General features: G+C 36.2%; 1 protein-coding gene across 3 annotated transcripts in view; it reads right to left on the reverse strand.

The window, feature by feature from the left end:
• Positions 1 to 26,578, reverse strand: part of LOC115223205 (acetyl-CoA carboxylase-like) — a 143,477-nt gene that overhangs the window by 61,430 nt on the left and 55,469 nt on the right. For all 3 annotated transcript variants that reach the window (XM_029793673.2, XM_029793682.2, XM_029793691.2), the window contains 19 exons: positions 24,789 to 24,898; positions 23,648 to 23,729; positions 21,240 to 21,338; positions 19,485 to 19,705; positions 17,338 to 17,547; positions 16,339 to 16,509; positions 13,776 to 13,937; positions 12,979 to 13,142; positions 11,868 to 12,018; positions 9,642 to 9,745; positions 7,780 to 7,861; positions 6,443 to 6,513; positions 6,135 to 6,275; positions 3,758 to 3,886; positions 2,309 to 2,399; positions 1,986 to 2,201; positions 1,189 to 1,308; positions 483 to 583; positions 227 to 315 (listed from right to left, as the gene is read on the reverse strand). In XM_029793673.2, coding sequence (XP_029649533.1) covers positions 227 to 315; positions 483 to 583; positions 1,189 to 1,308; positions 1,986 to 2,201; positions 2,309 to 2,399; positions 3,758 to 3,886; positions 6,135 to 6,275; positions 6,443 to 6,513; positions 7,780 to 7,861; positions 9,642 to 9,745; positions 11,868 to 12,018; positions 12,979 to 13,142; positions 13,776 to 13,937; positions 16,339 to 16,509; positions 17,338 to 17,547; positions 19,485 to 19,705; positions 21,240 to 21,338; positions 23,648 to 23,729; positions 24,789 to 24,898 — 2,514 coding nt within the window. The remainder of the gene's footprint in view (positions 1 to 226; positions 316 to 482; positions 584 to 1,188; positions 1,309 to 1,985; positions 2,202 to 2,308; positions 2,400 to 3,757; positions 3,887 to 6,134; positions 6,276 to 6,442; positions 6,514 to 7,779; positions 7,862 to 9,641; positions 9,746 to 11,867; positions 12,019 to 12,978; positions 13,143 to 13,775; positions 13,938 to 16,338; positions 16,510 to 17,337; positions 17,548 to 19,484; positions 19,706 to 21,239; positions 21,339 to 23,647; positions 23,730 to 24,788; positions 24,899 to 26,578) is intronic.

The following is a 26,578-nucleotide window of genomic DNA, read 5'->3' on the forward strand; positions in this document are numbered from 1 at the left end:
AAAGTTTTGAATTAATCCTGCATTATCTTGAAGCTTTGAGATTTTGATGAAGCAACTGTTAATTTTTTAAATTATATTGCAGGGTTGTTGTGAGAGGCCAGATATGGCCAGTGTGAATATAAAACAAGTAGAATATTTTGGTTGGATATGGCTCATTTAAATGCTAAAAGGTTAAAAGTAGAAAAAAAATTTTTTATTTGAAATCAAGCCAAAACATAGCAATTACCATGCTGAAACTGAGCTTCAACTTGAACATAACATTTCAAAAGATCACGAACAACTGACTTCATGTGGCCTCGGATACCATTTCGATATCTGCAATGATTAAAATAAATATTAGCCTTCATGAATGAAGATATCACTCATATATAATTTATACATTTTTTCCGTATGCATAGAAGATGGACATTAAACGATGATGATGATTTTTTTTTTTGTACAAAATATTAACATCTGTATTGATATTTTTTTTTAATACAAACCTCTGCACAAGCTGCACAATTCCTTGGGTGGTCATAAAAAACACCTCTCTTTCAGCTCGTCGGTTCAGTGTGGCTGCATGACTGTCAATCACATGAGCAATCTGGTAATTGAAATTAATTAACATTACTAATTACAATATATATGACATTTGGAAAGTATTTAACAATCATTTCACTTCTACATATTAGATAAAATATTCCACAAAATCACAACAAAGTTAGGGTCGAGATAAGTTAGCTTCAGCTAAACTTCAAGTTTTTCTCATATATTCTGATGTTTCTTGAGCTAACTTTATATGGCAACTAATAAAGACCATGTATATTTTATACAATATTTATTTTATTTCATTGTTAGTCCTCCTAAAATGATTAGTTTTTAATGAGTTTCATCAAAGAAGGAGTAGATCCTGCTCTGCTTTACTTCATTTTGAAGAGGATTTATAGAGAACTTAATTCTGCTGCTGTTTTCCATTTCCTAAAAAGTGGTTTCTAGGGTACCATATTTATTTGTGAAAATTACATACTCATGTATAATGCACAAACCAAATTAAGGACAATTTTTTTCTAAAACTATGATCTATTATCCTCTGCTTTTGAAACGTATTATACAAACTGATAAAATGAAATATTATACATTGAATGATAAAAAATAAACCCAAGGAAAGTATACAAAATCTGAGAAAATGTTTCAACTGTATATACTCACATCTTGGCTTGGAAACTGGGAGAGAACTGATGTTATATTTTTAGCATATGATGTTATTAATTTACGAATTGATTTTTCTACATGTGGTGCCACTCTTCCAGCACTCATAGAGATGAGGTCCTACAAAAAGAAAAATATATGTATATCAATCTATAAACTTGCACTTGTTTTAGTAATTCTTCAGAAAAATTAGACTGGGTTTTGTTTTGTTATAATATATAATGAAAAGAGCTGGTAACTGATCTCTATTTTGTAATTTTATAAACCTTGATTATTGTAAAATAGTTACAGCTGCCATTGATAAAAACTAGAGATATACGCCATGAGAAAAAGAAAATATTTTGAATGATTAAACAATAGGATTCACTATAGAGCCATTTCACTTTATAGAGATCTTTGCTAAGACTATTACACCTAGAATTTATTTGCAAATCAATTGTTAATTCCGTCCAAATTTTATAGTAAATAATAAAATATTTCAGTTCTATATTTAAGAGATGAGGCATTATGTACATTATTTACATTTGACGGATATATTTGTCCTCATCTTGTTTGTTGTTAACACAATGTTTCGGCTGATATACCCTCCAGCTTTCTTCAGGTGTCTTGGGGAAATTTCGAACCTGGGTTCTCATTCCTGAAGAAGTAGTAGCTGTTATTGTTATTATTATTATTATTATTATTCAGGTCGCTACCTGGAATCGAACTCGGAATCTTGGGGTTAATAGCCTGCACTCTTAACCACTATGCCATGCCATACGCCCATTACTATAACAAGATTAAAATATTTTCTTTACCTGGAGTTCAAGCAAAGGCAGATTAGGGTCTCGTAAACATTTCATTAGTGTTTGGACAGATTCCTTGAGGCGTTCACTAAAATATGGACTTGGCAAGACATAGCCTGCTAAAATGTTCTCCAGTTCAGCTTTGATACTTGTAAACACTTGATGCAGCTTGTTACCACTTGTTGATTGATTGCTGTTGTATGGTAAGCTACCATCATAAAGTTCCGCCTACAAAAAAACAAATCGTTTAAAATTCCAATTAGGAAAAATTTCAAACATTAGAAAAAATATAAATATAATCAAAGCTGAAGGTGTAAATAAAAAGAAAATTTTACCTGTTGTGTTCTACTTGGGTCATCTAAATCTAAGGTAGCAATGGTTACACCAGGCTCAAGTAGAGCTCCAGGGCGTTTTTTATAATAAATGCTGGAAATAAACAACAAAATATCAATCATAATATGTAAAACATCAACATCATTATCAATTAATGTCCGCTTTTCCATGCTTGCAATGGATCAGACAGAATTGGTTGAGGCAGATTTTCTATGGCCAAATGCTATTCCTATTGCCAACCTTCACCTGTTTCCGAGCAAGGTAATATATATATATTATTCTGTAAAAACATGGCCTGGCATGTCTTTACAGAATATTATAAAACATTCATTTACAACAATAATGCAATGTCTCGGTTAGGAAGAGCACCCAGCTGCAAAAACCATGCCAAAGTAGTCACTGGAGCTTGATGCAGCCTTCTGGTTTACCAGCCCGTTAAACCATCCAACCATGCCAGCATAAAAGACAGACATTAAATGGATGACATGCGTGTGTGTGTGTGTGTGTTTGTGACGGAGAGAGACAGAAAGTATGGTTATTAATTCCGCATGGTTGAATATACAAGGAAAGAGAAAAAATGAAAAAATACAGATCTGTTTTGCACAACTAAAGAATATATTAGAATCATCATAGCAAAAGTATTATACAATATTGTATAATACTTCTACTATGATTATTCTAATATATTCTCTCTGTGTGTGTATATATATATATATATATATATATATATATATATATAATACACACACACACATGCTGGGCTTTTTTCAGTTTCTGTCAACCAAATCCACTCACAAGACTTTGGTCAGCCTGAGCCTATGCAGTGGGACTAAGCCTGAAGCTTCCCATGCAACCACATTGTCTCGGGTTCAGTCCCACTGCACAGCACCTTTGGGCAAATATTTTCTACTCTAACCCTGGATCAACCAATGTCTTGTGAGTGAATTTGGTAGACGGAAACTGTGTGGAAACCTATTGTGCACATGTGTGTGTATAGTAGAAATTCTGTGTACAAATAGATGTAAGACTGCTACTGTTACGCTTAGAGATCTATATAGGTTATCGTAATTCAGTCTACTTCCTGCATAGTTGTTAAGTAACTAATAATGAAATGCACATAGGAGCTATAATATAAATGTGTGTGTGTGTGAGAGAGAAAGACAGACAGACAGAGACAGGCAGGAAGAGAGTATGTATGTGAGCATGTGAGTCTCTGTTTTTCAACCCCATTGCTTGATAACTGGTGTTGGTTTGTTTATATTCCTGTAACTGAGCAGTTCAGGAAAAAGAAACTGATAGAATAGGTACCATGCTTAAAAAAAAAAGAGTACTAGGTTCGATTTGTTTGACTAAAGACTTCAAAGTGGTGCCCCTTAATGGCTGCAGTCCAATAACTGAAACAAGTAAGAGATAAAAGATAATTAATTAATTAGAAGGATAAATTGACTTACCAACCACTTTCTGGAATTTTAAGAGTAAGATTCATTTTCATAACTTCCATTTCAGCATATGCCTCCCCACTGAAAAGATGTCCTCCGTCTTCTACTTTATATGAAAGTAGTTTCCCAGCAGACGGGGATCTAAAAGAAATAAAATTATCATTGAAAATTATCAATTGAAATACATACATATGTATGTACAACAGTGAGGGGTGAAAAGGGGAAGGGAGAGAGGGGGGACAAAAAGGAAAAGGAATGAAGGAAGGAGGGAAGGAAAGGAAGGAAGGGAGGAAGAAACAAACAAGAAAGACACAACTATATAATCAAATCACATCAACAAAGCTATCAGAAAAAAATAACTCACTAATATCTTTTATTTACTATAACTTAAGATTACAGGTGAATCAAACACTTATTATGGGTTTTTCAAAATTTTCCTTTATCCAATATAACCTAATATCAGTTTTTCGAAATCAAATTCGATGATTGGCATCCATGCTAATGGAGCGCTAAGAGCACCATCCGAGCGTGATCGTTGCCAGAGCAGCTAACTGGCGTTCGTGTCAGTGGCACGTAAAAAGCACCATTCGAGCGTGATCATTACCAATGTCACCTTACTGGCACTTGTGCCGGTGTGCAGATAACACATAAAAAAAATAAACCATTTTTTCTTGGCCGTTGCCAGTACCGCCTGACTGGCCCTCATGCCAGTGGCATGTAAAAGCACCCACTACACTCTTGGAGTGGTTGGCATTAGGAAGGGCATCCAGCTGTAGAAACTCTGCCAGATCAATATTAGAGCCTGGTGCAGCCATCTGGTTCGCCAGACTCAGTCAAATTGTCCAACCCATGGAAAGCGGACGTTAAAGAGATGATGATGATGATCAGTTTCAAATTTTGACACGAGACCAGGAGAGGGGTTAAGTCAATTACATCGACCCCATTGCTCAACTGGTACTTATTGTATTGACCCTGAAAGGATGAAAGCCAAAGTAAAGCCTCAGTGAAATTTGCATTCAGAACATAAAACACAGATAAAATGTCGCAAAGCTAATTATTCTGCCAGAACTGGAACTAATAGAAGATGATAAAGATTGCAATGACTGCAAGAAGCAATGCTGGTATAGTAAAACAATGTAAAACAAAGGTAGACAAGAACAATGATGTGTATTTATTTTTGTATTGAATTGTATTGTATTTTTGAGCACTGGGAATTGATCTAATTGGCTCACCCTGTCCCCACAAAATTTCAGGCTTTGAGCTTATAGTAGAAAGGCTTATTGTAATAGACTTTGTAATCTTAGTTTGAGCAGACACAAGGGACAGAGGTAACTGATGAAACTCATCAAGACAACCCAATATCCTAGTACATGAGAAATACAAATGTTTTAGTGTCATTTAGGACCAGACTGCAAATCTATCATACTATGTTTTTGTTTGTTTGTTTTTTTAATCGGTTCAATGAAAGAGGCTGAACCCAACAGCTTAGCAGGTCCTCCAAAACTGATAATATTGATGTGGCTTAAGGTTCCTCTCGAACAGTTGCAAGTCAGTGTAATATGACAATTTAAAATGTGTTCTATTTTCTTGTCTTCTGGTACAATTAATTCAATGAAGCAAAAGAAATGCAAGATATTACAATAACTTTTCAACAACTTTATATCCATTACACAAATAATGAGACTTGCTCTTACAGCCATAATATTTTAGAGTGCAGAACTACATATCTAAGGTTCTCAGAAACCAGATGGATAAAATAAGGTGAGCTGGCAGAAATGTTAGCACGCCAGGCGAAATGCCACTACGTTCTGAGTTCAAATTCTGCCGAGGTCGACTTTGCCTTTCATCCTTTTGGCATCGATTAAATAAGTACCAGTTACGCACTGGGGTCGATATAATCAACTTAATACATTTGTCTGTCCTTGTTTGTCCCCTCTGTGTTTAGCCCCTTGTGGGTAGTAAAGAAATAAGAAACCAGATGGATAAAATAAGTTATATAAATGGTACACTTGTACAGAATCAGTCATACAAAGTAAGTTTAGTTCTGTATTTAAGTAAGTGTCTAATTCAACAACCCTGTATCATCTTAACCTTTTGGCATTTAAATCAGCCATATCTGGCCAAATATTCTACCTATTGTATGTTCAAACTGGCCAGATCCAGCCTCTCACACCTACCCTACAATGTCATTCTAAAAATAAACAATTACATCATTGAAATTTTGAAGCTATGAGATAATGCATGATTAATTCAAAACAATGTGAATAAATAAGTTTTATATTTGACAGAGTTATCTAAACACCAAAAAGTTAACCAGGGAGTTGTAAGCCTATTGTACTGTGGTTAATCATAAAATAATGTAATGTTCATGTTAAAATATAATAGTTACCTGAGTACAGTGGGGTCGTTTTCTTTCAGAAAGACACAAGTTTTATTGCCGATGGTAACTCTGTAGCTATCAACTTCTTCCTTCATGTAAGTGGTATAACTGGATCCACCTACTGATAGCAATAACCCACCATCGGTCAGACTGAAAGTAAAATCAGGAAAATAATTGTGTAATAGTTTTTGTTCCGAACTAGCAAAGAAAGATGATTAAATGAAAACAAAATTGAATTGGTTCCTATCAGAAATCACCCCAATTTTGTTTTGTTCTTTTTTTTTTTTTAATTTTGTTTTTGGGTTTTTTTTACTTACCGATGAGCTTCAATATCCATGTAGGAGCCATTCATTAGAACAAAGTAACTTGCCAGTCCTGTCCTCACAACCTATCACACAAAAACAAAAAAAAAAAATCATATATATCTTTTATTTGTTACTTGTTTCAGTTACAAGAGTATGACCATGCCAGGGCATGAATTTTTGGTTGTGCCTGTGGCACGTAAAAAGCACCAGCTGATCATGGCCGCTGCAGCCTCCCCTGGCACCTGTGCAGGTGGCACATAAAAAGCATCCACTACACTCACAGAGTGGTTGGCGTTAGGAAGGGCATCCAGCTGTAGAAACACTGCCAGATCAGACGGGAGCCTGGTGCAGCCTCCTGGCTTCCCAGACCCCGGTCGAACAGTCCAACCCATGCTAGCATGGAGAACGGACGTTAAACGATGATGATGATGAACCAACTGCACCACATTTCTTTTTTGGATTTATTCTATCATCTCTTTTGCCAAACCGCTACATTACGGAGACATACACACACCAACACTGGTTGTCAAGTGATGGTGTAAGAAAAACACAGATACAAAGGCACACACACAAAGACATAAATGGGCTTCCTTCAGTTTCCATCTACCAGATCCACACTCACAAGGCTTTAGTTGGCCCGAGACTATAGAAGACACTTCCCCAATATTAAAAAGAAATTAAAGAATAAAGAAAATTACTGCTAAAAACATTGTTTTTAGCATAATTTAAATTGAATTTGAACAAATAGTATTGTTAATCAGAACTAAAAATGGGGCTTCCTACAAAACCTATTGTTCAGCAATTCATTTAAGGACCATGTGGTTTCAGTTATATATTGCCCACTGTGCAACATATTGGGCAGGTGCTTTAGTTATGGGCTAACCAATAGACTATAAGTGGTATTTGGTTAAACTGAACCTGTTCAGAATCTCATTGTGCGTATACTGTTTATCTGTTTCATTTAATATCAGTTTCCTCCATGGTAACATGATTTAGAAAGTGTGAGAGAAGGGTCAATTATCAAGACAGGATTTTTAAGGCCAGATGTACTTCCTGGTGCAGACTCGTACCTCATTTGCAAACAAGGGACTTTTCATTCATGAAGAATTAAAAAATTGTAAAGTTAATAGCTAATTAGTTGACAGAAATGTTGGGCTGCAACTTGTCATATTGATTTCAAATTCTGGCACAAGGCCAGCAACTTTGGGGGAAGGAGTAAGTTGATTACATTGATCCCCAGCAAACAACTGGTACTTATTGTATCAACCCCAAAAGGATGAAAGGTAAAGTCAAACTCGGCAGTTGATAGAAATAATATTAACATAAACAAATCTAAAATAGTTCCTTACTGTTGTAACATATTTCACACCATCATAAATGAACTCGACATCCACTTTATTTTTCAGAGAATTTGCAGGAAATATCTGGCCTCTGGAAAAAAAGAAAAGCAAGAAAAACTTTAGCTACTAACATTTGCAAAAAACAAAAAAAAATCATTAATTTTTTTAATTTTCAAAATTCTGAAAGAGATGAGAGACAGAGGAGAGAAGAGAGATAAGGGAAGAGAAAGAGAGAGACAGTGTGTGTGTGTGTGTGTGTGTGTGTGTGTGTGCATACATGTGTGCATGCATGAGAAAGAGAGGAATAAAATAGGTTATTATACTGTTTTAAAAACGATAAACATCGCCCTTTTCAAGCCTAGGCAGGCTCATGAGCCCGGTTTCTGTGGCATATGTGTTCCCCCCAGCTGGATGGGACGCCAGTCCATTGCAGCATTACTCAAGAAACAGGAAGAAAGAGTGAGAGAAAGTTGTGGCGAAAGAGTACAACAGGGGTCGCCACCACCTCCTGCCAGAGCCTTGTGAAGCTTTTAGGTGTTTTCACTTGATAAACACACACAACACCCAGTCTGGGAATGGAAACCGTGATCCTCCAACCGCGAGTCTGTTGCCCTAGCCACTGGGCCATAGCGCCTCCTTATACTGTTTTACATTCATTTATCTATAATTATTTCATTGAAACAATTGCCTTTGCAGCTGAATGTCATTTTTATTGCAAACCATTGAACAGTTAAGTAGGAGTAAAACCTTCCTTTGTTCAGTTGAGCAAACTAGAACAAGCAGAGTTAAATGATTTTTTTCAGGCATTCAACACAATGACTTTCGAACTTAATGAACTATGTTCTATACTATCTTCATCATAAACTTTCAGCCACTGACTATAGAGAAAGAAAAATTCAAGTCTCTAAACAACTAATTGATGAATTAGTAGCACATAGATTGGATACATCAAAACTTTGTCATTAAAACCTGTATGGTAAATACAGCGGCAAAAAAATAATGATAACACAGATGTTAATGACAATTTCACTAAACCAGAGTTTGAAATGTCATTTCATCTGGAGGCAAATTGCCTCAGTATGCAAGTGGTTTGAAGTGTTTTCTTTGCACCCTAAACTTGCCAACAAATAAGAAAGAGATGATGATAGGGTATATGCACCAATCTGATAGAAATGTGATATTTGCAACATAAATATCAGTAATAAAACAATATAAAAGGCAGTAAAAAGTAACTTAATATCATGAAGAAATGAGCAAAGGCAGGCAAGAAGGAGATTAATTCTCCAGCAAGAATCAATATTTCTAAAAGTGGGATTTATGAAAACAATTATATGTTGACTTTGATTAAATATATGAATTGAATGATGTATACTAATGGCAACAGTTCAGTTTTTAACAACATAAATACGATTTTCAGGCACACAACTTGAATTTTCCAGATCAAAATTGACAATAAAAGAAAGGTAGGTAAGCTTATACACCAAGACAGCTTCATAGGACCAAAAATTCTATGTGAAATGTAGCAGGATTTGAAAAGATAGTGACAAAGCTTACACGACATGTTTACAATATATTCTATGTCAACTTGTGTGCCAGAATACATGCTAATAGGAAAACCAAGAAATATAAAACATTCTAAAATATACAGTTATGTACAGTTATATTTAACATGTTTATATAATTTTTTTCTCAAGACAATTTGTGCAACGGTATTGTTTTTCTAAGTCCAATGTACAAGAACAGGTTTAAATATAACTGTACATTACTATATTTCATTCAACACTATTTAGTGCACCTCTAATTAATTATAAAATGTGATATCTAATATTTGTTTTAAAGTATATGGAATAAAATAATTAAGGTAATCAGACCTTTCTAAAGCAGTTTGAAAGTTCTGGAAACAAGTGAATATAGTATGATCGGCAAGATGGAGAGACCCACTGATGACACCAAGAATTATATCAGGTTTTTCAGCCTAGAAATGAATAAAATAAAATGTTATTTAACAAGTGTGCACAAGTACAGTAATATTGGTTTCAATTTTTGACACAAGGCCAGGAAGTTCAGGGTGGTGGATAAGTCAATTACATCAACCCCTGTCCTCAACTGGTACTTATTCTATCATCATTGAAAGAATGAAAGGCAAAGTCAGCCTCAGCAGCTTTTGAACTCAGAACATAAAGATAGACAAAATACTGCTAAGCATTTTGCCTGATGTGCTAATGATTCTGCCAGCTCAACACCTTACACAAGGAAAGTAATATCAAAGAGTAATAGATTACAGCATATGAAGCTAGAAGTTTTAGGAAGCAACAAATCTAGCAATATCCAAAACATTTCACCACGCTTCTTTCTATACACTCTTGACAGTAAGACTTATGCAATAAAGCAGCTCCTATTTTGGAATGTAACAGTGTAAGTTAGCCCTTTAGACTTCCACATCTGTCTATTACATACACAGTTGGCTAAAATCTATAAATATATTCTGTAGTACAGTATAGCAAAGACCATGCAGTTTGTCACATACTAGCAAGTCTTTTACAATAAAGCTAATTAATAAATCCATTTGAGCGTGATCGTTACCAGCATCACCTTACTGGCACTTGTGCCGGTGGCACATGAAAAAACATATGCGCGAGGTCGTTGCCAGTGCTGCTGGACTGGCTCCTGTGCAGGTGGCACGTAAAAAACACCGTTTGAGCGTGGCTGTTGCCAGTACAGCCTGACTGGCACTCATGCTGGTGGTACGTAAAAGCACCCACTACACTCTCAGAATGGTTGGCATTAGGTAGGGCAACCAGCTGTAAAAACTCTGCCAGATCAGATTGGAGCCTGGTGCAGCCATCTGGCTCGCCAGTCCTCAGTCAAATCATCCAACCCATGCTAGCATGGAAAGCGGACGTTACACGATGATGATGATGATGATGATGCTCTAAGATTTTGAACAGATGTCATGTGTGATGTAGATCTGTTATTATTAGTATTATCAGTATGTATTCTTCTATATACTCTGTCATCAGGCGTGGTGATGTTTGCTTTAATAAAGTTCAGAAGATCATCATCATCATCATCGTTTAACATTCGTTCTCCATGCTAGCATAGGTTGGACGGTTCGACCGGGGATCTGGGAAGCCAGAAGGCTGCACCAGGCTCCAGTCTTATCTGGCAATGTTTCTACAGCTGGATGCCCTTCCTAACACCAACCACTCCGTAAGTGTAGTGGGTGCTTTTTACGTGCCACCTGCACAGGTGCCAGGCGAGGCTGGCAACGGCCACGGTCGGATTGGTGCATTTTACGTGCCACCGGCACGGAAGCCAGTCGAGGAGGTGCTGGCAACGGCCACGAGTCGGATAGTGCTTTTTACGTACCACCAGTCCAGGGGTCCTGGCTGGTTCAATTCAATTTCGATTTCACTTGCCCCAACATGTCTTTGCAAGCAAAGGGGGTTGGCATGGGTGCCTGTCGTCGGATGAGGTTCTATATCGACTTCGTTTGCCTCAACAGGTCTTTGTGTCCAAGGGAGGAAAGGCATGCATAAGTGGGCTGGGCTCACTTGTCCTGCCTGGTCTTCTCAAGATAATTTAGAATAATTGAATCATTATGAAAAGTGCTTTTTTTTCCATTTTTTTTAAGCGCTCATGTGGTACCATGTAAAAGCACACAGAACATTCTGTAAAGTGGTTGGTGTTATAAAGGGCATCCAGCCACAGAAACCATACCAAATCAGACTGGAACCTGATGCAGCTCTCCAGCTTGCCAGCTCTGGTCAAACCATCCAACTCATGCCATCATGGACAATGGACGTTAAATGTCAACAATGAAGAGAAATTTTAGCTATAAAAGCCTTTTTCTCTTTGGTTCTGACAAGATTTTAAACTTAATGCACAAGAATAAATTACAAAATTACTATATTTGATGGTATATAAGACACTCATTACATATTTTAATGCACTAAAAACCATTTTTCTTGAATATACACCACTTATATTGAAGTGTGTATATTATACTATCAAATACTGTAAGTAATGAAGTTAATATTTTCAAGTAGAAACAAATAAAATAACAGATATAAAAGCGTTACTATTCAAAAGCATACCTGAAACTTTGTAGCGATCAACTTATCAAGCCAGCCAGTAGTTAAGACATTATTTTGAAAATCTTCAGTTTCCAGGAGGCGAGTGAGGTATTCTACAGTGGTACGGAAATCACCACGGATAGATAATTCATTCAACGCCACAACCATATTTCTTAAAGAAAATGAAAGTAATGAAGAAATTAATACACATGCAATAACCAAATGGCTCGATTTCTACAACTGGATGTTCTTCCTAACACCAACCACATTACAAAGTGTACTGGATTCGTTTTACGAAGCACCATCAAAAATTAATAAAACAAAATTTCAAATTATAAAGCTAAAGGAAACATTTAAGATACATTAATATGTAGCAAGAAGGAAATTGTATAAGGCCCTTCAAACAAGTTCATTAAACAGGCATAGTTAAGAAGCTCACTTTGTAACTACATTGTTTCAGGTTCAGTCCCACTGCATAGCACCTTGGGCAAATATCTTCTACTACAGTCTCAGAAAGATCAATGTCTTGTGAGTGAATTTGATAAACAGAAACTGTGTGGAAGCCTGTTGTTTGTATACATATGTGTATGTATGTGTTAGTGTGCTTATCTCCCCACCACATGATAAGTGACATTGGTTTGTTTGTGTTTCCATAGCCTAGTGGTTCGGAAAAAAGGATTGATAGAATAAGTAACACACTTAAAAAATGTACTAGGGTCGATTTGTTCAACTAAATCCTTCAAAGCAATGCCCCAACATGACTTCAGCCCTATGACTGAAACATGGAAATGATTAAAAAAAGAATTACTGAAATAGGTGCAGGAGTGGCTGTGTGGTAAGTAGCTTACTTACCACCCACATGGTTCCGGGTCCAGTCCCACTGTGTGGCACCTTGGGCAAGTGTATTCTACTTTAGCCTCGGGCCAAACAAAGCCTTGTGAGTGAATTTGGTAGACGGAAACTGAAAGAAGCCCGTCGTATATATGTATATGTATATATATGTGTGTATGTGTGTGTTTGTGTGTCTGTGTCTGTCCCACAGCATCCAGCATGGCCGCAGTCAAATAACTGAAACAAGTAAAAGAGTAACAGAGTAAAAGAGAAAAGAAAATAATAATTCCTAAAAACTTACTCTCGTGCATCCTCCCGGCATTCTCCCCATGAAAAACAATGGCCAAATTGGGAATCAGCAAATTCGTGGAGACCTCCAGATGCTACAACACTAAAGTAACCCCAGACATTCTTGCTGCTGCGGAAGTTCAACTCCTGAACAGTGCCTGAGCTTGGTTTAAAACCCTGAAAGGGAACAGACATTGTGAAAACAATGTAAGAGTAAACCTCATACATAACAGAAAAATGATTTCCAGAGAAAAAGTACAATAATTGTATTAATAACAACAAATGAAAAAAGGAATAATAAAGATTATTATTTACAGAAGGTTTTTTTTATATACTTCTTGAACATGAATGATCTATAATGAGTAAATTCTGTTCTGTTAAATTTATTTTTATAATTTTTAGTAAGTAAATTTCAACACATCAGTCATTCATATTTCAGTGCTTTCCAGTTTTAAGTTTGTTGTATAGATATGGGAAAATGTAGACATAAGTATGTATGGATACATTTTAATCATATTTTCCAGCATACAAGTCTATTTAGTATATAGTGTAAACATTCAAACACTATCATTATCTTTCCAAATCCTGTCGCATTTCACATGGAATTTTCGGTCCTCCAAAATTGTCTTGTTGTATAAGTTGACCGACCTCTTTTTGGCTGTAAATTTTGATATGAGAAACTCACCTTGTATACTGGAAAATATGGTCTGCATGTATTTATTCACTGTATAAGTGTAAAAGTATAAACACATACATATGTAGGAGAAAATGCATATATATATATATATATATATATATGGTGTGCTTTACCTCTTCTGGATTTTCACTGGTGATTCTTGCAGCAATAACATGACCCCGTGGTTGTGGTTTAATTTTCAAATCATCAAATGGAATGATTTGGTCACCTGCAGGATCTTCTCCATACAATAGCCGTATGTCTTTGATTCTGTACAACGGAATTCCCATTGCGATCTGAAAATTTCTCAAAGAATTAATGCTCTGACATAGGAAAAAGTAAATGGAAACATGAATCAATGCAAACATACCTCAACATACATTGGTAATTAGTTCTAAGACATGTGACTTACTTGAAAGACTACATGACACAAAAAAACCATTTTAAAAAGTTCATTAGTTTATATCTTAATAATTGGTTTTCACATATTCTCACATATGTTTCATTTGATTTTTCTCAATTCAGTGTTGGTTTTTAGGTGGGGGGTTTTTCTTTCAAAATTCTTATGCCTTTAAATATGTTTGCTGTGACTGACATAAAACTGGATAAACTAAAATTGAGGTTTATTTTACTTTCCATTAATTTCTTCAAAAAAAAAATGATGTAAAGTAAAAAAGGTGACACATTGAAGTATGCCAGTACACTATTTCTCTCAACTTATTATATCTCATTGTGTAGAGAAATCAGCATAACTGAAATCGAAATGAAATTCGATGACTGGCATCCGTGCTAGTGGAGCGCTAAGAGTACCATACGAGTGAGATCGTTGCTAGAGCAGCAAGCTGGCCTCCGTGCCGATGGCACGTTAAAAACACCATTCAAGCGTGATCGTTACTTGCGTCACCTTACTAGCACTTGTGCTGGTGGCACGTGAAAAAACATTCAAGAGAGGTCGTTGCCAGTGCCGCTGAACTAGCTCCTGTGCAGGTGGCACGTAAAAAGCACTATTTGAGCGTGGCCGTTGCCAATACCGCCTGACTGGCCCTCGTGTTGGTGGCACGTAAAAGCACCCACTACACTCTCGGAGTGGTTGGTATTAGGAAGGGCATCCAGCTGTAGAAGCTCTGCCAGATAAGATTGGAGTCTGGTGCAGCCATCTGGTTCGCCAGACCTCAGTCAAATTGTCCAAACCATGCTAGCATAGAAAGCGGACGTTAAATGATGATGATGATGATGAGATAAAAGAAACTGCTAGATTATATATTATAAAAGACAGTCCTTAAGTCAATAAGATATTTCAGTGCAACTAGAATTAGTTAGAAAAGACTAAGGTCATTTCCCTAGTTATCTTCTATCTCTTACATACTTCAGTCACTGGGCTGTGGCCAAGCTAGAGCACTATCTTGAAGGGTTTCAGATGAATAAATTGACCTTTCTCATACTTATTCTATCAGTGTCTTTTGCTGAACCACTAAGCTACAGGGATGTGAACAAACTAATACTAGTTGTGAAATGATGGACTGAGAAGAGAAGGGGTACATACACAAACACAAAGACACACACGCAAGCATACAGGGAGTTGGAAAGAGAGATAAAAACTGTGGTGATGAAGCATTTGAGGTGGACCCTGAAAATACAAGAAGGTGAATAGAAGTGAGAGGGGACAAAAGAACAGGTGTGAGTGGGTAGAGGTTACAAGAGTGTATGGGAGAATGAGCAATGGTAAGAGATAACTGGTACTCTGTAAGTGACAATGATGAGGGTTCCAATTGATCCCATCAATAGAACAGCCTGCTCATGAAATTAATGTACAAGTGGCTGAGCATGTCACAGATACCACATACTCTTAATGTAGTTTTGAAGGATATTTTTGCCAGCTGAATGCATTGGAGCAATGTGAAATAAAGTGCCTTGCTCAAGGACAAAATACACTGCCAGGAATCAAACTCACAATCTTATAATCCTAAGCTGAATATCTTAAGCACTAAGCTACATGCCTAACCATAGTGAGTAGAGATAGGAAACAGGTTAGTGTATATAATGAATGAAGAGCAAGAGTTGAAGGGTGGCCTATATACTTTCGTGTTTCAAGCAAGTGCAATCAATAAGAGATTAAATTGTATTAAAAAATAAAAACTTGAGATTTTACTCTTTTACTCGTTTCAGTCATTTGACTGCGGCCATGCTGGAGCACCGCCTTTAGTCGAGTAAATCGACTTTGTAAGCCTAGTACTTATTCTATCGGTCTCTTTTGCCAAACCGCTAAGTTACGGGGATGTAAACACACCACCATCGGTTGTCAAGCGATTTTGGGGGACAAACATATACACACACATACATATATATATATATATATATATATATACATATATACGACAGGCTTCTTTCAGTTTCCGTCTACCAAATCCACTCACAAGGCTTTGGTCAGCCCAAGGCTATAGTAGAAGACACTTGCCCAAGGTGCCACGCAGTGGGAATGAACCCAGAACCATGTGGTTGGTAAGCAAGCTACTTACCACACAGCAACTCCTTTATTGATAAAGGTGTATATTGTGCTGTATCAGAATTCTTTAAAATTTCAAATTCAACAGTGACTAAAAGCATCTGCAAATGAATACATTGAAATTAAATGAATAGAATTAAGAATGATCAAGATAAAGAAACAGGAACTGAAATATGTTTGAGATATTGTTTTACCTGCAATTGGGCGGCGGGAAGGTTAACATCTGCAATCATCTCGGTACATGGATGTTCCACTTGTAACCGTGGATTTAATTCAAGAAAGTAGAATGAGTCATCTTCACAATATAGGTATTCCACTGTTCCTGCACTCACATAACCAACCATTTTTGCTAATGTCACAGCAGCCTAGAAGCAAATGTTAATAATAAGTAAATTTTATTGCATTGAAGATTTGATACTGCACAAAGTAGGTATACATTTACTACAGTTTGATATCATTTACTTGAATAATATGGTTAAAGAATCACCTCAGATGTCTGTTTCACTGAAGAGGTCTCATAAGACTGAAACATATCCAAAGCTGTTTTCTGTACTTGCCAGAGTTGTTAAAATAATTATAGTTCATTGACTAAAATTGCTTTTTCTACATTGCATGAAAACTTCTAAATAGATTTTTAAAGCTCACTGCATTAATATATTAACACTAACTTAACTATAGTTTTTCAAATAGATGGTTTCTCTGAGTAATTTATTTTACTGAAACATCACGACCACACACTTCAATACTGTTAGCTGACAGGAATTGTTACTAAACATTGTTATGACAAAGAGAGAAAGAAACAGCTTTACTGCAATACACTTCCTGAAAAACTCCTGTGTTTCCAGTTCAATATTAAGCAGTTCAAAGACAGCAAGCTGGCAGAATCCTTAGTAGGTTGGGCAAAATGCCTTGGAGCATTTTACGTTCTGAGTTCGAATTCCACAGAGGTCAACTTGAACTTTCATCCCTTCAGGGTAGATAAAATGAGTAACAGTCGAGTACTGGGGTTGATGTATCAACTTAACCTCTCATCAAAATTCCTGGCCTTGTGCCAAAATTTTAAACCAATATAATGCAGTTCAAAGTTAATCATATATGGAATAGAAATCATTCTCAAACAGAACACTTTTGAAAGAAGAAATATCATTTGTACAAAAGTAAAATATATTTTGCGAAGGGAAAATTACACCTGCCTTTTCCATTTCTTCAAATGTTTCTGGCTTTGCAACAACAACAGGTGCTTCTTCAATGATTTTTTGATGACGCCTTTGAATTGAACAGTCTCTGCCGAACAGAGAGATTGCATTGCCATAGTTGTCAGCTAATATCTGAACCTCAAGATGACGAGCAGCCATTGCAAGTTTCATGACAAATATTGGTGAGCCAGGCACTTCACTTTGTACCTAAAAATAAAACATATTTTTTTATTCAATCTAGTTATATTTGTGATATATTTGGATAAAAATTACATTTAAAATGGCAACTTATCTTAATCCTACTTAAGAATGAGAAAAACTTTTTACAATACATGGAAAAAATAATACATTTAATAAGAATGTTTTCTAGATTTAAGTACTCATTCAGTCCTATTTGTAATTAAACTCTTTTAATTAGGAATACTGTCTAAGAGAATTAATGCATTCGAGCTTTGGTGTTAGAGAAGACTTTTACGGATTCCATGGACAGCGAGGCTCACCAATGGAGAATTTCTTAACCAGATCAAGCCGAAACTGTTGCTAGAAGCTAGGATCACCAAGCATAGATTGACATATTTTGGTCATATTACGTGGAGAAAATCCCTGGAGAAAGACATCATGCTCGGAATGGTCAGTGGCAAGAGAGGAAGAGGCCGACCAAGAACCCGCTGGCTTGACACCATCAAGAGTGACACGGGAATGGCCATAGCCAATCTGAAAGAAGCGACCCAGGAAAGAACTGGCTGGAGGACACTGATCCATAGAGTAACCGAGAGTTAACTTCAACTGAGCGGATAGATAGATAGATAGTCTAACAGATTTTATAAAGGTGAATACATTTCATATGAAATATTTTCAACAAATCCAAAATTTTATGACACTTTTTTTTAAAACTAATAATTAGATTATATAGTTATAATGTTGAGGAACTGTAAATGTTAACCCTTTCACTACAAAATTAAATTTCATAGTTATTCTAATGATAATATTAAATATCTACTAAAAAATGGAACTGATATTTTCTACAAGTCATGTTTGCCTCAATAAATTTTTGACACATCTCTAGGAAAAAAAATTTCAAACATGTCATTTCCAATGCAAAAGATAAACAAGTATATAAAACTGCTCTTCACAGTTAAAGATAGTGAAATTTTGAGTGGATATATCTGACTGTCATGGTAAGAGAGTCAAATAGTTAATATAGCCAATGTGTTAAGCCTTCCTGCTGGCCAAATTGAAAACAAATTGCACTTCTATTTATGGTTGGAGGCAATGACTAGTGACCGAGACTTTTGGAAATATGCTGTGCTTGAGAAGACCCAGCAAGCCAAATGGGACCATAACCTTGTGGCCTATGCCAGGGGTATAACCAACCCACTTATGCATACCTTTCCTTCATTGGACACTAAACTCTGATTGCGAAGACCTGTTGAGGCAAGTGAAATCAAAATCAAATTCAATGAGTGGCATCCGTGATAGTGGAGCGCTAAGAGTACCATCCGAGCGTGATCGTTGCCAGAGCGGCTAACTAGCTTCCGTGCCGGTGGCACGTAAAAACACCATTCAAACGTGATCGTTACCAGCGTCACCTTACTGGCACTTGTGCCAGTGGCATGTGAAAAAACATTCGAGCGAGGTCGTTGCCAGTGCTGCTAGATTGGCTCCTGTGCAGGTGGCACATAAAAAACATAATTTGAGCGTGGCCGTTGCCAGTACCACCTGACTGGCACGTAAAAGCACCCACTACACTCTCGGAGTGGTTGGCGTTAGGAAGGGCATCCAGTTGTAGAAACTCTGCCAGATCAAGATTGGAGCCTGGTGCAGCCATCTGGTTCGCCAGTCCTCAGTCAAATCGTCCAACCCATGCTAGCATGGAAAGCGGACATTAAACATTAAACAATGATGATGATGATGATGATTAGTTTACACTCGTGTGTACATTGCTGTTGAGGAGCCAAACGACTGTACTCAAGTTGTGTCCCTTCAGGTGCTGCTATTGAGCATTCGTAATCACACCATCACCACCTCATGTTTGTTCCAACTCAAAACATTCCTACCTATTTCTAACATGAAAAATTTGATATAAAAATCATGCCACCAAAATGGGTTTTTTTCTGTTTTTTTAAACAAATAATTATACTAACCTGTCTGAATAAATTTAGAAAATCATCAGCATTATTTGCTTTTCTGATGCCACGTCCACCCCCACCTTCTGATGCTTTGATCATGACAGGAAAACCAATCTTGTAAGCCACTTGTAAGGCCTCATCCACAGTCTGAATGCATCCTTTATTATATAGGTCTTTAGGTACCATTTGTGTTTGGCCCTTATTTCGTTCTATTTCACTCTTCTGTAGACTTAAACCTATAAAAAGAATGGTTTTAGTCTTTAATTTAAAAATTAAATATACACACTTTCACTATTATTTAGCAATCAATGCAGCAAAAAAAAAAAAAAAAAAATTGTATATTCTAACAAATGTTTCTGAACATTGTGTTTATCACTAATTATAATTTTTAAAAAATTGCAAAAGATTTAACTCTTTAGCATTTAAACTGGCTATATCTAGCCCAAATATTCTACCTGTTTTATATTCAAACTGGCCATATCTAAACTCTCATACCTACCCTACATTAACATTCTAAAAATAAATAGCCACCTCATTGAAATCTCAAAGCTATGAGGTAATGCATGGTTAACTCAAAACAATATAAATAAATATGCATTACATTTGACAGAGTAATCTGAACACTCAAGTTATTTATAAAACAAGTGCCTAGTCTCCAATGCATTTTTCTGTTATAATCCTTTCCAACGAAGGTAGAAACATTTCATGCTATAAAAAAGTATACCAAAAATTCACCAGCATTACACCTAATGACCCCAATGCTGTTTTTTTTTAAGACTTATTCAATGTTCACTTCCTGTGCATGTTCTATGTATTATTCATGCAGTTTTGATTACTTTTTCAGATGAATTGTACTGCACCTGAGCACTGTATGCAATAAGTTCTTTACTATTATTATATTTTCTGGCATATAAACTGAGATAGTAAATAGTGTAAGCATGTAGTATAAACATTCAAACATCGTCACTATCTTTCTAAATTCTGCTGCATTTCACATGGTTTTTTTGGTCCTCTAGTCATCTTGGCATATAAGTCAACCTACCCATTTTAGTAGTAAATTTAGGTCAGGAAAATTTGACTAGCATGCTACAAAATCTGGTATATATCTAATAAGTTAATTGCTTGCAAAGCTAAGATTCCCAGCAGTAACCATATGAATTATTTGGTTCGTTTAATTCTATTAGAAGCCTCAAATTTATTCATAACAGAAAAAATGGAAGTGTGACATTCATTCTCCCCAAAACAGTACATACATCTGAAAAATCAAAGCTACATCACAAAAACTATGCTCACTAATACTTAGGTTCATGTCATCAATTACTGATATTCATGTAAATTTTATTTCATTAAGTTATATTAGCATTTAGTTAGGAACTTCCTATAGATCATATCCAGAAAGTTTCTTAATCGGTACTAACTTCATTAAACTCTTAAATAAGGAACTAGTATGAGAAAATATTGGTTTCGAATTTTGGCACAAGGCCAGCAATTTCAAAAGAGGAGACAAGTCAATTACATTGACCCCAGTGCTCAACTGGTACTTATTTTATCAACCCCAGAAAGTTGAAATGTGAAGTCAACCGCAGCAAAATTTGAGCTCAGAACGTAAAGATGACATTAATGCTGATAAGCATTTTTCCTGGCATGCTAACAATTCTGCCATCTTGCTGTTCTAGTATGAGAAAATATTAAGTTTATTTTCTTCTTAAATCTATAAAAATCTATTCCATTTGCAATGAAAAATTAAGAAATATGATTAAATAAATTTACCTGTTCCACTCCAAGGGAGAGTGGGAACACCAGCAGTCTGTGCCACAATGGTTGATGCTATCTTATCTCCAAGGGCCCACATGGCCCCTTCTGGTGGTCCTGTAATAAACAATTTATTGTTTAGCATCCAAAAGAATATAAAATAACCGTTTGAATATCTTGTGAAATTAATATGAAATACAAATCACTGGTATACTTTAATTACTTTCTTCATGCATAAAATTAATTACAGTCACTACATTACCTAATTTTTGAAAAATAATCCAATCAAAAAATAACTTTAACAACACATAAGGCCTATTTTAAAAGATACTGAAGTCAATTCACAATGACTTCACTAACTTTTTCTTGTATTTTTTATTTCATCAAGACCATTAAGATTAAGGCCACAACTGTGAAGTACCAAATATATGTCATTCACATCAAATTACCCATGCTGAAGAGAATGATTATAAATAATTTTGAGGTTTAAAGTAGAAGTATCAAACAACAGAATATCATTTATCATTTTATATAATAGGAGCAGACAGGGTTGAGTGGTTAGGAAATTTGCTTCCCAACCACATAGTTTCAGGTACAGTTCCACTGAGGACAAGTGTCTTCTACTATAGCCCCAAGCCAACCAAAGTCTTCTGATTGGATCTGATAGACAGAAACAGAAAGAAGCCCATTGCAATTGTGTATGTGTTTGTGAGTTTGTGTTTCCTTGTGATAGTTGTAAGTGAGCATCACTGTCATACAAGCAGTGTAATTCTTTTCAAGTCTTCCATGAAGGCCAAGGAGAGCTATTAATTTACTTGAAAAACTGGCTTGCAACCAGAAAGGCATGCAGTTATAGAAAATACAATTCAATTCAATGAATTCTTTCTAACCTGCTCATGCAATCTAGGAAAAGTGGACATTAAAATGATGATGATTTATTTTGGTCAACATATTATCATTGTTTAACGTTTGCCTTCTATGCTGACATGGGTTGGACAGTTTGACAGGAGCTGGCCAGGCAAAAGACTGCATCAGATTTTTGTGTCTGTTTTGGCATTATCTTTACAGCTGGATGCCCTTCCTAACACCAACCACCCCACAGAGTGGACTGAGAGTTTTTACGGGCAGCAGCAAAGGCAAGGTCAGTTTTGGGGCCAAATAAAAAGCTTAGTCCACTCTGCAGGGTAGTTGGTGTTAGGAATGGGATCCAGCCATAAAAATCAACATTAAAATGATGACAATTTATCTTGGTCAACACAATGTTGAATAATCATTACTGAAATACTAATGATACTCAAATCATAATGATCTTTTTAATTACTATTATTCAGTTGGATGATGAGTATAGTGTCCACAGTATTTGCTGACCATACCAAACTAATAAGGTTCATGCAGATGATAATTAGCTTGAATCATTTATTTGGGCATAGTGTTTAATTATAGAGCTTGCAGGGCTGAGGCACAGACAGAATGCAGATGGCGAGAGGAAATTACATGAGTGCATCAAATGGATTTGAGTGAAATAGTGCATGGTTTGCTAGTTCAGAAGAACAAAGACAATTGTAGTTTCAGTGAAAGAGAGAAGACACAGCATATCAGTGGTTATAGTATGTTGATATATAAAAGATTATCTATCAGTCTTCACTTGAAAGCAGTTCAAAATGTCTGAAAATGTAGTAGTTTCCACATATACACAACTAATACTCTTACGTGGATTGCAGTTGTACTTTGTAGAAAGTCAAAAAACAAAGCATGTCTTACTGCTGTTGAATGAAGAAGCTAGCTTTTTATTTTCACATTATGAAAGCTTTGAGATCCTTTCATAGATGCTATGCATGTCAGGCATGGCATGCGATATCTATATTGCACATGGATGATATGTACCAACAGAAGGCTAAGGAAAAGTAAAAGGTGATATCATATGCATTGCAGATATCTTTCCTGCAAGTATTGACTTGCAATAGTTTAAACATTAACAGCCTCAAACTCACTAGTCTCGGAGAGACTGTAAAGGTGATAGACACTGCCTCTTCATTCAGACTTAGCAAGTACAAAAAAATGTAGTTGTGGAGAAGGAAGAATGTGTGTGACAAAGACAAAACCTTTGTTATATCAGCAAAATTTATCACTGAGAAAACGCATTAGCAATCTTAAAAATATAACATGTATGAAGATGTTGAACTGTTAATGAAAATATTTTTCATTGATAATGTGATATCTTGGGAAAGTGTCTGCTATTAAAGCTCTGGGTTGACCAAAGTTTTGTGAGTGGATTTGGAGGAAAACTGAAAGAAGGTCATCATGTGTGCGCATGCGCATGTGTGTGTGTGTATGCATGTGATTATGCTGTGTTTGTCTACCCACAATATAGCTTATAGTGATTAAATTTCTTTAATGATTGTGTCTAAAATCTCTAAGATAGTTACCAATGAATGTTATTCCGTGTTTATGAAGAAGCTCTGGAAGTCGAGGATTTTCTGAAGCATGGCCCCAACCAGCCCAAACGGCCTGAAAATTAACAATAAAGAGGTAAGAAATTACAATATAATGAAAAAAAAGTACTCATTACAAAAATAAGAAAAATTACAAGTATGTAAAAAAAAAACTATCACCTCTCTCCAAAAAATAACCACTAACTCACACATACACAATAATCATCATCATCATAATCAATGTCATTGTTTTAACACCCACTTTTCTATGCTTGTGCGGGTTGGACAGTTTATTGAAGAAAAAATTTTCTACAACCAGATGCCCTTCCTGTAAGCAACCCTCACCTGTTTCTAAGCACTATAATATTTCCCCATTTCCAGATATTTTTTACTAATGACTGCGGCCATACTGGGGCACCACTTTGAAAAATATTTAGCCAAATGAATCAACCCCAGTTCTTGTTATTTTTTTTAAAGCCTGGTACATATTCTATCGGTCTCTTTTGCTGAACTGCTAAGTTACTGAAATGTAAGCACACCAGCATTGGTAGAGGACAAACACAGACACAAAGACACACACAAAGATACATCTATACACATATACAATGGGATTCTTCTAGTTTCCATCTACCAAATCCATTCACAAGGCTTTGGTCAGCTCAAAGCTATAGAAGATATTTGCCCAAAGTGCCACGCACAGGAACTGAACCCAGAACCATGTGGCCGGGAAGCAAACTTCCTACCAAATCAATTACACTGCCTGTATGATATTGACACTCACCTACATCACACACACACAAACAAACAAACAAACAAACAATGGACTTCTTTCAGTTTCCATCTACTAAATCTACACACAAGGCTTTGGTGAACCCATAAATACACACATCCACTTTGAGCAGGAGAGATCCACTGCAAGCCTTATTTCTCTCTGATTAAGGAGAGAACTAAAGACTGTAATGGTTCTCTACTACTCACTGTACCATGCTGCCCATATAATAGGGGATGGTATTGAACATACTGATATTCAATCCCCCAGAACCATAAAACACTCCCAAATGCATTAGCTTAGCCAAACCAATACACCTGATCAAAGATCCACACCAAACGCATATCCAAATAATTTACTACTTACTTGCACCTGTGTCCGTTTAGCAATGTCCAAAATAAGTTCTACATTGGCATAATTATTATGATTTGTTCCTCCTTGAACTGGAACATACTGGTCACCCATACGTATGTATTCTAAAATATATAACAAACTAAGTTTGTAAACAGTATCATGAACATCACAACTTTTTATTTCTCCTCAGCTTGAAAATTTTCAAGTGTCAAGTCTAATTATATAAATATATAGTCAATTCAAATAAACAAATAATTCAAGTAAATGAATAAAAAAAATGAGAAAAACAAATGTGAGGACATGCACAAGAAATGTATTAGCTTGACGTTCGATGAAAGGAGAGAGTTTGACATTTCGAACATAGCTCTTCATCGGGAAGTAGAAAGGGAAAAAGTCCAAAGATGGAAATTGCCAACAACATACATGTAGTTATATACATATATATTGGACATACTGATATTTAATCCCCCAGCACCATAAAACACTCCCAAATGCATTAGCCAAAGATAGAAGAGAGAAGTAGCATATGTCCAGTCCTTAGGACAGTCCTGAAGGAAAAGAAAGATGATCATGTGAGGAAAAGAAAGCTGATCACGTGAGGAAAAGAATATCCCTCATCTTTTTCTCCCCTTCACCGTTTTCTATCTAACTCTCTCTCCCTCTCTCTCTCTCTCTCTTTCTCTCTCTCTTGTTGCTCACATGTGACCATCGTCCATCTCTCTTTTCCATCAGGACTGTCCTAAGGACTGGACATATGCTACTTCTCTCTTCTATCTTTTCTCTTTTCAGAGAAAATATTTCTCCAGCGTTTGCCATATTACCCTCATTCTGGTCTAACAACCCTCCGTCTTTGTTTTTGTTTGGTTTCCTTCTATGCCTCCACTGTCCTGTTTTTGTTCCCGACTTTGACCCTTCATACATCCAAAATTTTATTTTGGTACTTATGGGAGCAACTGTCTTCAAAGACTTGTATTGTCGTTCAATGCTCAAGATGAGGAGTAGATAGACAGCCGACAACTGATGAAGGTTGTTTTTTATGTTACTTGTCCTGTTTTCCATTTATTTCTCTCATTGTTTGCGTATTGAACTCATTTATATTCATATTTCATGTTGTTTACCGTTGGTGATGTCCTGTACCCATATATGCATATATATATCATCATCATCATCATCGTTTAACGTCTGTTCTCCATGCTAGCATGGGTTGGACGGTTCGACCGGGGATCTGGGAAGCCAGAAGGCTGCACCAGGCTCCAGTCTTATCTGGCAATGTTTCTACAGCTGGATGCCCTTCCTAACACCAACCACTCCGTGAGTGTAGTGGGTGCTTTTTACGTGCCACCTGCACAGGTGCCAGGCGAGGCTGGCAACGGCCACGGTCGGATTGGTGTATTTTATGTGCCACCGGCACAGAAGCCAGTCGAGGCGGCGCTGGCATTGGCCACGAGTCGGATAGTGCTTTTTACGTACCACCAGACCAGGGATCCTGGCTGGTTCAATTCAATTTCGATATATATATATATACACAAACACATATAGAAGAAGAAAAAGAAAATGGAGATTGGGAAGTTAATAATAATTTATTATTAACAGCAAACTAATCATCTTCACTTACAACCGTTTCAATCAATGCTCAATAAACATTAAATTTACATTAATGTGACATGAGCACAATATCATCAGAGGAAAAAGATATACATTTTTGGGATATTATATGTTTGCTTATGATTTCATTTTAGCAGACTGCATATAACAATACAAAACATAAACCATAACATTCAGTCTGCTAAAATGAATTCATA

The sequence above is a fragment of the Octopus sinensis genome, linkage group LG2 (genome assembly GCF_006345805.1).
Source record: "Octopus sinensis linkage group LG2, ASM634580v1, whole genome shotgun sequence".
NCBI lineage: Eukaryota > Metazoa > Mollusca > Cephalopoda > Octopoda > Octopodidae > Octopus > Octopus sinensis.